The sequence below is a fragment of the Cupressus sempervirens genome, chromosome 11, assembly GCF_028749045.1.
Source record: "Cupressus sempervirens isolate cs-2001-9-10 chromosome 11, ASM2874904v1, whole genome shotgun sequence".
Lineage (NCBI taxonomy): Eukaryota > Viridiplantae > Streptophyta > Pinopsida > Cupressales > Cupressaceae > Cupressus > Cupressus sempervirens.
This window is the reverse complement of record NC_143128.1, coordinates 741,654,801-741,666,807: the sequence shown is the minus strand read 5'-3', so window position 1 is coordinate 741,666,807 and position 12,007 is coordinate 741,654,801. Positions and strand designations below refer to the sequence as shown.

Sequence of the window (12,007 nt, the reverse complement as noted above, 5' to 3'; positions counted from 1 at the left end):
GAGACCAATTGCAATCCAGCCTATAGCCTAACTTATTGCACCTTGCATTGGTCTTGCACAGTTCTGAGTAGTATGACAAGGATTCCGTCCTGTCAGTTGTGGAACTCCTCAGGTTTGCATTTGATTTGTGTCTTGTAATTGTAGAGGAGAGGGATTGAAGTGAGTGAGGCAGACAGTGTACTATAGAACATTCCTGCCCCAGTTCAAAGAGTCGAAAACAGAGATAGCGGTCCTTTACAACTGGGGAAAAATGGTCCCAGGAACTGCGCTGACTCCATAAAGGCTTCAGGCAGCTGGTTCTTGCAACGGTAATGCTCTCCACAAATAAACTAACTGATGCTTTGTTCTTCAACAACATCCATATAAATACATACCTCATTAAGGTTGGGTAAATGTCAAACCTGCCCGATGGAACAAATTATTAATAATTGCATTTATTCAAAATGAATGCTAGCTTTCACACACCAAAATGAATGCAAACATGTTAGAAATTTGACACTTTATTTGGTTATGAGCTACATACAAAAGATAGGGTGCTAGTATTTTTGCTCTGTCTAGGTAATATATCATAAGGTGTAATTAGCATTTTTAATGCCAATAGGCATTCTACAATGGCAGAATGGGTGGAGTGGGATGGTGTGAGTGTGTTAATGTTAACTTTTATTCTTCCAGGTTAAATTTGACAACCATCTACATGTCAAAAGTTTAAATCTTATTATAGATAGAATATACTTTCTAAAATAATCTAATAAATGCCACATAAAATATTCATTTAAATTATAATATTTGGAGATATAAATCATCCATTTTTTAAGAAATTCAAATACAAAGTTTAAACTAGTAAAAAACTAAATAAATGGAGATAAAAGAAATATAAATAATTTTAGATGTAGTAAATTAAATTATAATATATACTAGTGTATGTGCTTCTTGAAAAGATTTATTTTACAAGATAAAGGTGAGTTTGACTTGTAGACTATTCAAATGTGTTTCTTATTGTTAACAGGATTATTCTGGAAGTGACAGTGAAGATGGGTCACAAAGTGAGAAGGATGAGGATGATATTTCTCCAAGTGATGAATACAACAGTGAAGAGGAACATGAAATGCTTAAATTTGAAGAAAATCATTCTGAAAAGTTGCAGGATGGAGCATCAAATAGATGTGAAGGATTATCAAAAGATGAAAAAATAAATGGTACTTGTTACTACGATGATCAGTCTTTTGAGTTTTAAAATGGATAATTAATAGGATTTGTGGGTATTCCTGTAATCTAATATCCACTTAAAACACTGATAATGTACCATTCAAGGATAGCCTCGCATATTATTCTTTGCTTCTAAATCTCAGCAAGGATTGTGTTTAAATTCTAGACCTATGTTGTTGCACTGATCTAATTGTACTGTGTAAATATCATTGCAATGAAGTTATATGTCATAGTTAGATTTTCACATCATATTTTGACACGTTAAAATATTGACTTTTTACTTTGCATGCCTGGTTCCCTCTTTTGAAGATACAAGTTTGATGGGTGATGCATCAAAATGGAAAGAAAATTTGACGTCTCAATCATTTTTGAAGAAGAAAATAAATTTGATGGACCTTGTGTACGGTCAATCTACATCGATTTCCACTCCAAAGTTCTTTCAAGGACTTAAAGAAGATAGTGACAGTGACGGTAGTGATGAGGAGGAAGTGTTCAAGCTGAAACGGAATTCTGAAAAGGTAATTGGTAAAACGGATGATAGAATTGTCAATGTTTTTAACTATATTGTTTGAAACACATGAAATGTAGCTTAAAAGAATTCACTGCCTATAGATAGATTAATTACCTTTTAGAAAAGTTTCATTTGGCCATGTAACTATCATTTTTTAAATGTTGACTTTCCTTGAAAAGCATGTGTCACCAATTATAGTGCCACATTGTTTATCTCTGCTGCTTCAATTACTTAAGAAAGTCAAGTCCTATGTTGTAATCATGTTTCGGGTCTGGAGACTCAAATTTCAGGGGAAAAATATTTTTTACAAAAAATAGAAAAAGCACATTTAGGTGGTCTGAGCACATGGAATCCAACTGATATGATGATATTTATATGTTTTGTAATGCTTCATTGTTTATTGAAATCTGTCCGCATTCATTCTTTTCCTCCAATCGGGTCATAATTGCTATGGAGCAAGCAAATTGTGGGATGGAAAACCATTTGCTATTTTTTTTTGCATGTTTTCTGTTCTGTAAGCAATTATTTACATCAAAGACTTAATATTATTCTGCTTGTACTTTGACAGAAAAAACATGATGTGCATCTCAATGTTGAAGATCCTAATGCTGATGACTGCACTAAGCCACAGGTAGATGATTCACAATTAAGTGATTGGTTAAATCAGGATGTACTTGAAAGCATTCGCGACCGCTTTGTTACTGGTGACTGGTCAAAGGCTGCTCACCGAGGTGAAGCAATGGATGAGAGCAATGAAGATGATGACTCTGCCTATGGAGATTTTGAAGATCTGGAGACGGGAGAGAAATATGGAGATGAAGCTAATGATAGCCTGGAGGACAGTACAAATTTGAAGTCTGCAGAAGAACAACGAAGACTGAAAAAGCTTGCACTTCGTGCCAAATTTGATTCTCAATATCCTTTTGGCTATTTTGTTTTCCAGTCATACAATGCCTACTTTTAAAGATATTTAGTTTCCACGGTTCATAACATTGTGAAAAAATGTTCTTGGACAGCACTGTGTATGAGATCCATTTTTAGGATATGATGCAGGATTGCAAGTCCAGAGTTTCCCTTGCATGGGTGACTGCATTGCAAGAGTTGGGAAAGTCTATTTCTAAAGAATTAATGGTAATTAGGTACACAGCCATCTGGGCACAATAAATATGAGTGGGAAGAGCTAAATGACCGTCTACTTTAAGGTTGGGAATTGGCATAGATAAATGGAATGCTCGGATTATTAGTAAATAAATTTAAACAAAAAAAGATTATCAATTTAGCACAAACTTGAAAGTTTAGGTGGTTAATTTAATCCATAGACAATAATTGCTCACACACTTCACACATTATGTATAACTAGCCTTCAAGAACGCCCTAATCCAGAAGATCATCCCAATTCAATTTTCTGTGTTTCTTAGTAATTTCAGTTGTTTCTCTTAGCCCTAATTACTTTATTTGCCTGTATTCTTTATTGCTTTGCAAATTTCTCAACTTTGAACTCTTCCGTTTCAAACTTAATAGGAGGAACTTTTTGATTTGCTGCTTTGTAGAATGATGCAAAAGGTTCCATCACTATCTGATCTGCCCTCAATGTTTCTAATGTGTATAATAAGTTACACAATGGTTGAATGTTCCTTAATGGTTGCACAAAAGACAGTTAACACCTGTTGTTGTGCCTGTTACTAATCCTTGTTTCTGTTTCTTTATATTGAAGGTCATCTGCTCTTTCTGTTATTCTTTCATGTTATCAATTTCTTCAGTCTAAAGACTTTTTCTTCACTCTAAACATCTTTTCTATAGTCTAAACAGTTCTCGTTATAGAGAGGACTTTAGTATTCTTATTCCTATTTCCCCTGGTAAGTGTCTCGGATATAGTCTGACCTATATGCTGCATTTATGTTTTAAACTAGCATTTCTTTGTCTAATCAAGTATACTCTAGAATACTAGGATGATACTAGTCTTTTGTTCTTTCAGCATAGATTCGAACTTGCGAAAAAAAAAAAAACTCAATGTCCTTTTCAACAAAACAATATCCAATTCATGATTCATGCAAATAATTAGCATGCATTTATTTTTTGGCAGTGACCTTAAAAATTTCGTTAAATATTTCTTTGTTGATTCTCTAGCTTATGCAATTCATGGAGTTCCTTCATGCTGTTTTTGTATATTTAGTTCAATTATTATTGAAGCAGGATATCTTAATTTGCATTTATCTTTGACTACTGAATCACATACAATGGATCCGAGTCTTTGGACAAAGAAGAAGAGGATGTGAAGAAAACCAAATATCATACAAGTCAAGTTGGACAGAGTGATTTCTTGGATAAGGTGAATGGCTTCTAATTGGTTTAGGGTTGTAATATGACTGCCTATAGATGACCAGATGTTTTTGCGGAAATTATTTGGTTGCAGCATTATCTATCTGTAATACAAATGGGGAATTCAGCATGGTGATAGCATTACAAAATCTTGAGTACTTTAATTTACGGAATGTCTTCCTTTTTCAGATTAAGGAAGAGATTGAGCTTCGCAAGCAGAGGAATTTAGCTGAGCTTAATGAGATTGATGAGGTTACACGTGTTGAAATGGAAGGATTTCAAACTGGTTCATACTTGAGGTTGGAGGTGCATGCTATGCCTTTTGAGATGGTTAAGTATTTTAACCCACGGCATCCAGTCCTGGTTGGAGGGATTGGTAGAGGCGAGGAAAGTGTGGGATACATGCAGGTTTGTTATCTGTCATCTATCACTGGAACCAATCTTTCTGAGAATGATATGTTGCTTAGACTTGAGGATTTCCTTATGTATATATAGGTTCGATTGAAGAAGCATAGATGGCACAGGAAGGTATTGAAGAATCGAGACCCCATTGTAGTTTCTATTGGTTGGAGGCGCTATCAAACACTGCCTGTCTACTCACTTGAGGATAGAAATGGCCGCCACAGAATGCTTAAATACACACCAGAACACATGCATTGCCTTGCAACATTCTGGGGCCCTCTTGCACCTCCCAATACTGGAATGGTTGCTTTCCAAAATTTGTCGAACAATCAGGTTTGTCAGTGTTCATAGTAGCTTATAGTTTTATCTGGCACATCTTAGTTTCTTTCAAGTGTCAGGTTCATTTGACTAATTCGAGTATTAACACAGGCATCCTTTCGGATCACTGGTACTGGTGTTGTATTAGAGTTTAACCATTCAGTTCAGATTGTTAAGAAGCTCAAACTTGTGGGGCACCCCTACAAAATCTACAAAAAAACAGCCTTTATCAAAGACATGTTCACATCAGCTCTAGAAGTGGCTAGGTTTGAGGGTGCTTCTATCAGAACAGTTAGTGGAATCCGTGGTCAAGTGAAGAAGGTATTATAAAAACAATTATAAACGCAACAGAGTTCTGTAACATATACATTATATATTTTTTTTTACATGACACGAATATGATCTCATGTTGCTTGCAGGCTGTAAAGACTGGACAAGGGAAGGAAGGTAGTGTGAGGTGTACTTTTGAGGATAAAATCCTTATGAGTGATATAGTTTTCTTACGAGCTTGGACTCGAGTTGATATTCCACGTTTCTTTAACCCTGTTGCAACATCTCTTCAGTCTCGTGATTATGTCTGGAAAGGCATGAAAACTGTAGCAGAACTCAGAAGAGAGCAATCTCTTCCTATTCCTGTGAATAAGGATTCTTTGTACAAGGTGAGGAAAACTAATATTATATTGGGACACGTTTTTTATACTTTTACATTTGATCACCTCGTAACTCACGCTTTTTCTCTTCATTACAGTCTATAGAACGACAACCCAAACAATTCAATGTGTTGAAAGTACCGAAGAAACTGCAACAGGCCCTTCCTTTTAAATCAAAGCCAAAAAATCTTCCAAAACGAAAAACCCCTTTACTTGAAAATCGCCGTGCTGTGGTTATGGAACCTCATGAACGGAAAGTTCACACTCTTGTCAAACAGCTGCAGACAATAAGAAATGAGAAGGTATATGTTAACAGTAAACACAGTAAGCAACTTAATTTATTTCAAAGATTTTACATCAAGAAAATTGTATTGGATTGAATGCCATTTTCTATGACAGATTCCTAATCAGAAAGATTTGCACCGTATCTTGATGCTAACATATTATGCAACTCCAATATTCTTGCAGATAAAGAAGCGTAAATTGCAGCACCAGGATCAAAGAAAAGCATATGAGCTGAAAAAGGCTAAAGATGAACAGGTCACGAAGCAACGACAACGTGAGGAGCGGAGAAAACGGTACAGAGAAGAAGCAATGCAAGAAAGACGCACAAGACAAAAAGCTGAGTAATAACTAATAACTTGTCTACAACTTAAGAACTCCACTGGTTCAACATTTTCTGTTGAATTCTATAAATCTACAGTACCGGCAAAAGGTAGATCAAGAGGGTGTTGGCATTTCATAATTTTTTAGGAATTCCAAACACCCGAGCAGAAGGGCTGTTGTTCTTTGCTGCAGTAGCTGCGCAGTTGGTCAAGGGATGTTCAAGCAACTTAACAGCCCCTGGGCAAATCATAGCAATTATATTTAGTATGAAAATTTCTTGCTGGGCATTTTGTGATTAAGATTGATGTAGTATACGCGTTTGAAGAGTACTTCTAAAGGAGCGCTGAATCGTAGATATAATCTTCACAGTTTATAATCTTCACAATTTTGAGTAACATTGCATTATACTTTTTTAGTGGGGAATAATGAATCGCTCAGAGTTGTATGCGATGGTCAATTCAGTTCCCAATATTAATGTTCTTTCTTTAGGTTTTGGGGTTCACGTAACTGCGGAAACAGCTTGACACATTACAGATGCTTCTAGCATTTGCCCATTTCCAAATTTATTCCATTGGATTTTGCCTATTTCTATATTTATTCCATTGGATTGCTAAGTTCTAATTATATGCGTAGGTACTGGAATATTACAGGCAAGGATTCAAGCTGGAAGTTTTCAGTGTGTTAGTTTTATATAAAAAATGTTCAGTGGGTTGCCATATGAATGGCAAGAAAGCATTAGTAACATATGAAGTCCACAATAGAAAATGCAAGGTAAATCATCCAAATCTTGTGAGTATCTGCGAGCCTTTTGATTTAAGATGAACTGCTCTAGCAATCCTAGTCTAGTTCATCACAATTTTAGTAAATCCTAATGGCAATATCACAATCCTAGTACTAGCTTACACATAAAATCTGTATTTAATATAATGTTTATGGAGGGTATGCAAGGAAGTACTATAGTTTAAAACTGGACAAAGCCTTTAGCAAAACTTAAAAATTATTTGGCACCATTTATTTCTTTATTAGCATTGTATGTCTCTAATCACTTTAAGTATAATATACATACTAGAATGGTATTATCATTGTCATCAATGTCGTTCATATATTGACTGTTTGCAGTATTGGTGCTTCACTTCTATGAAGATCGCCTAGATTCAATGAGTGTTAAGTGTTCCATTTATTCTCACGAGAGATGAGAGAGGTATTCTTATGAATCACCACTCAATGAGTTTGATTCAAAAATTACACAGTTGAATCTTGATAGTAATATCAAAATTTGACTTGCTGTGGAAAAATATCTCCTACTCATCAATTGATGAGCTTAAGGAGCTTTCTAATAAATGCTTCATAAGGCACAACACTTGGTGAAGGTTTTGCAAATGGGTTTGCAAGTAGAGTGGGTTTAACCATGTAGGAAACTCTGTAGTAAGGGCGCTCAAGCTGGAGTAGTACTGGGATGGGTGACCTCCCGGGAAGCCTCGGTGCTTCAGCTCTGTGAGCATCACCTAGATTCAATGAGTGTTTAAGTGTTCCATTTATTCTCATGAGAGATGGATTCTTGTGAATAACTACTCATGAAACATGAGTTTAACTAAATAACTACACGATTGAATCCTAATAGCAATATCAAAATTTGACTTGCTGTGGAAAAATATCTCCTACCTATCAATTGATGAGCTTAAGGGGCTTTCTAATAAATGGTTTATAAGGCACAATACTTAGTGAAGGCTTTGCAAATGGGGTTGCAAGCAGAGTGGGTTTAACCATGGAGGGAATTTGGTAGTTAAGCATGCTTAAGCTGGAGTAGTACTGGGATGGGTGACCTCCAAGGAAGTCTCGATGCTTTGCTTCTGTGAGCATCACCTAGATCCAATGAGTGCTAAGTGTTCCATTTATTCTCATTAGAGATGGTTCTTGTGAATCACTACTTATGAAACACGAGTCAATGAGTTTGACTCAAAAGTTGCATAGTTGAATCTTGATAGCAATATCAAAATTTGACTAGTTGTGGAAAAATATCTCCCACTTATAAATTCATGAGCTTAAGGGGTTTTCTAATAAATGGTTCACAAAGCACGACACTTGTTGAAGGTTTTGCAAATGGGGTTGCAAGCAGAGTGGGTTTAACCATGGAGGAAACTCTATAGTTAAGTGTGCTCAAGTTGGAGTAGTACTAAGATGGATGACCTCTCGAGAAGTGTCGATGTTTCACCTCTGTGAGCATCTCCTAGATCCAATGAGTGCTAAGTGTTCCATTTATTCTCATGAGAGATGGATTCTTCTGAATCACTACTCATGATACATTGAGTTTGAGTCAAAATCTACATAGTTGAATCTTGATAGCAATATCAAAAAAAAAGTTTGCAGTATGTAAAATCATTTGTGCTTGATACCGAAGGTTCAAACTTTTAGTAAGGTGCAGATACAATCTCAAATCGTGACATTTGAATATCTTTAATAGGAGCACGTGGACCTAAACCATGTTTTAGGTTAAATTTCCGGATTAGATTTTCTGAATCCTTTGATATAATTACAATTTGATATAAAAGTCTTGTAAATATTTGAGCTATGTAAACACTTGTAAATATTATTTATATCTCTTTATACGATGGCCACTTGAGTCTCTATCTCAGACTTAATTAGGATCCTTCTTCAAAATATATTTTGTATATATATTCTCTTTAATATTATATAAACAAAACTTTGAAATGATGAATGTCTCTGATTTGCTGCCACCTTAATATAGAGGTATTTGTATAAATCTCTTTATTCAATGGATGCTCTAAAGTTGTTGATTTAATCAGACTGCTTGTACAAACTAACTTCTATCTCAGATAAAGTGGGGGTTCTTATCATGATAAATATGATTCCAACGAAAAGGTACGTGACTCTACACAAACTGCCCAACCGACACATTGATCAAAGGTAACGGAAAGGAAATAAACACAATGGATATAATCTTGGTTAGCGTGAAGGAATGTGCACGGAAATCGAAGGTATAAGGTGGGTCACATCGGGTTTAACACAATGACCGATGTGACTAAGGAGATTACAAAACCCTGACTCAGACATAGTACCTCGTAACTATAAAACCCCTATTACCATTGCATACGTGGAAGCACAAATACATGCATCATGCTAGGTCACATGGAAATATTAATATTAATATTAAAATTGGATGGACATGAATGAAAGACTTTTGAATATCTCTCTCTATATATATCAACGAATTAATGTTTATGTTTTATCTAAGAGAAGTTTTAAAACATTAACACTCCTTGGCAAAGGATTAAAAAAAAATATTACTTAATTAAATAACAATTTTAATGATATCTCAAACTATATCCATTATTAGTTTCTGCCAAAGAATATTTATGCATTTATGTCAATGCTAATATGACATTAAGACTAACCAATCAAATCAAAAAATTTAAATGTTTATATAAAATTTCAAATGTTTATATCTTTTTCTAATTTTTCATTATTTTATAAATCATATTTTTCATTCATTCTAATGGTCCATACTATTTTTGGTGGGGGAGAAAAATAATTTTCTTTAACAAAAATACAAATATTTTTTAACAACTTCAACAAATGCATTAATTACAACTTTATTTTTTCCACATTCGTGAGAAGTTGATAAGATTTGTTTTTTTTTTTCAATCATTTTATCTTCCAACTCACACAACATGTCTAATCAATATTAATTATCACAATCTAATTTTCTTACCAAGTTCAAATATAGAATTAAATATTTTTAATTTGTTATTTTAAATATATGTAGTATTAGTTATGTGTGTGTGTCTTTTTAATATAATTTCAATATGTTATATCTTTATATTTGAATTTCTAATTTTTTTAAAACTTAAAAAAAAAAAAAAAGTAGTTAAGTTATAAATGTTATTTTACTCTTTTATAAAAATAAATTAAACAATATTATTTTTAATTATATTTTATAATAGTGTTTGTAACATCTATAATTGATCAATGTTACAATTTACAAATTATATCATTTATTATTATTAATATTTTTTATTTAAACAATTTATCATTTAGATTAAATATAATTAAAACTTAAATATATCTTTTAATATTAAAATTAATAATTATATTTTATATCAAAAAATTACTAAAGAAAATAACCACAAAAAAGAAATAATTCAATTGTAAAAGATATATAAATTATTATTAAGTTTTTATAAATTATGTATTAAAATTAAATAGTAATATTCTATTTCTTATTTATTACATCATATTTATTCATCAACATCAAATTTATATGTATTACATCTATTTATTATTTACAAATGTACATACTAAATTATATAGATATTATTTTATAATTAAAAATTACTTAATTTTATGAAAAATTTGGAAATATAAAACATCAAATAGTAAACCTTTTCTAATTGTGTAAAATTAAACGATTAGTTTTACTTATAAAATATTTTTATATTTCAATAAATTTCATTTTTTCTTATATAAATGTTAGTTTTAATATAAAATTAAATTATTAGTTTCATTAATTAAAATATGATATATTTTAATTCTTTATTATAACCATGATTTTATTTTGACTATTAATTAAGAAAAATAATTATATTTAATTTTCTCATACACACACAAACTTACTATTTTATCTGTCTTCCTCTTCCTCCTCTATATTATCTATCCTTTTTTCCTTTGCATATATGTTTATGTTGTTATTGTTCTATATTGCTATTTATCTCTATCTATATCTTTATCATAGTTTTTGTCCAATGCTAATGATTAAAAAATGCTTCATCACTTCTTCAAGTTCTATAATTCAAATATTAGTATGGATATCTTTCCTCGTTGCACATATTTTAAGTTGTCAATGTAGAAGGTGCAAATTTGTCTAAAGCATATGTATTGATCATAGTATGATATTAAGTACTTAGTGTCATATTGGAGACTTTGGCCTCTTATTCTTGGGTTTAAATACCCAAAGATATAATAATATAACACGAGAACTTAACAACAAAATATGAGTCATCCTATCAGATCACAAGTGCATTTCTAGGCAAAAAATAATGCATTCACAATGCTAGTTTAGAACTATTTAACCTTATTCTCACTCATCTACATCTCTACAACCATGATGCGTTAGGTAGGAACTATGATGCATTGTGTCTCTTGTTTGATATTGCATTTGATATCAAAGTATTGGTCTTTTGGAATATCAAAACATGATATTCACCAAGTGCTCAAAGGTTTGGTATTACATTTACATCATGAATATTGATCTCCTAGAATATCGACATTCGATATTCATCAAGTACTCAAAATAAGATATGATATCACTTATGATATCTAGAGTATTGGCCTCCCAGAATATCATTGATATTCACCAAGTACTCAAAGTTTTGATATCACATTTGGTATCAAGAGTATTGGCCTCCTAGAATATTAATGATATTCACCAAGTATTCAAAGGTTTGATATCACATTTGATATCAAGAGTATTGGCTTCCCAGAATATCAGTGATATTCACCAAATATTCTTAGAGTAATGGCTTCCCAGAATGTTGAGATGCAAGACATTTACCATATACTCAAATTGTTAAATCTCATAATACAGGTTATTGTAAGATCGTCACCTTACAATAACTTCTGCAAATACAAGTAATGTCATTTTTGAAGTCATCACTTCTTCATGATGTACATAGGTGGAGGCCCATCATTGTCATATACAAAGATTTTTTCAACTCCCACTGAATATCAATCATCAGAGCTCCTTATTAACACCCTCTTCTTGTAATAACATTCTCAAAATAGAAAGGTCAAGGCACATATAAGTAATGTTTAAAAAGTAAATACACATGGATAATATAGTACAATAATTTGATATTCTAAGACCATCTTAGAAATTTTAACATGCTTATTTTACATTTCAATGAATATAATAGAGAACCCCCTCTTAATCCAATACACACATGTTATGGATATTATGAAGTTTCCTTAGAATGGATAC

The 12,007-nt window shown here is 32.6% G+C and overlaps 1 protein-coding gene across 5 annotated transcripts in view; it reads left to right on the top strand.

Annotated features, from left to right (window-relative positions):
• Positions 1-6,597, top strand: part of LOC149531765 (P-loop containing nucleoside triphosphate hydrolases superfamily protein) — a 73,814-nt gene extending 67,217 nt beyond the window's left edge. For 4 of the 5 annotated variants that reach the window (XM_089811373.1, XM_089811375.1, XM_089811376.1 and 1 more), the window contains exons 11-20: positions 1,007-1,196; positions 1,516-1,724; positions 2,286-2,635; positions 3,953-4,046; positions 4,226-4,444; positions 4,532-4,771; positions 4,868-5,077; positions 5,176-5,415; positions 5,505-5,708; positions 5,875-6,597. In XM_089811373.1, the coding sequence (XP_089667499.1) occupies positions 1,007-1,196; positions 1,516-1,724; positions 2,286-2,635; positions 3,953-4,046; positions 4,226-4,444; positions 4,532-4,771; positions 4,868-5,077; positions 5,176-5,415; positions 5,505-5,708; positions 5,875-6,036 (2,118 nt within the window). In that variant the 3' untranslated portion in view covers positions 6,037-6,597. Of the gene's footprint in view, positions 1-1,006; positions 1,197-1,515; positions 1,725-2,285; positions 2,636-3,949; positions 4,047-4,225; positions 4,445-4,531; positions 4,772-4,867; positions 5,078-5,175; positions 5,416-5,504; positions 5,709-5,874 lie in introns of all 5 variants that reach the window. The other variant, XM_089811377.1, reaches the window with a different exon arrangement.
• Positions 6,598-12,007: the final 5,410 nt, after the last annotated feature.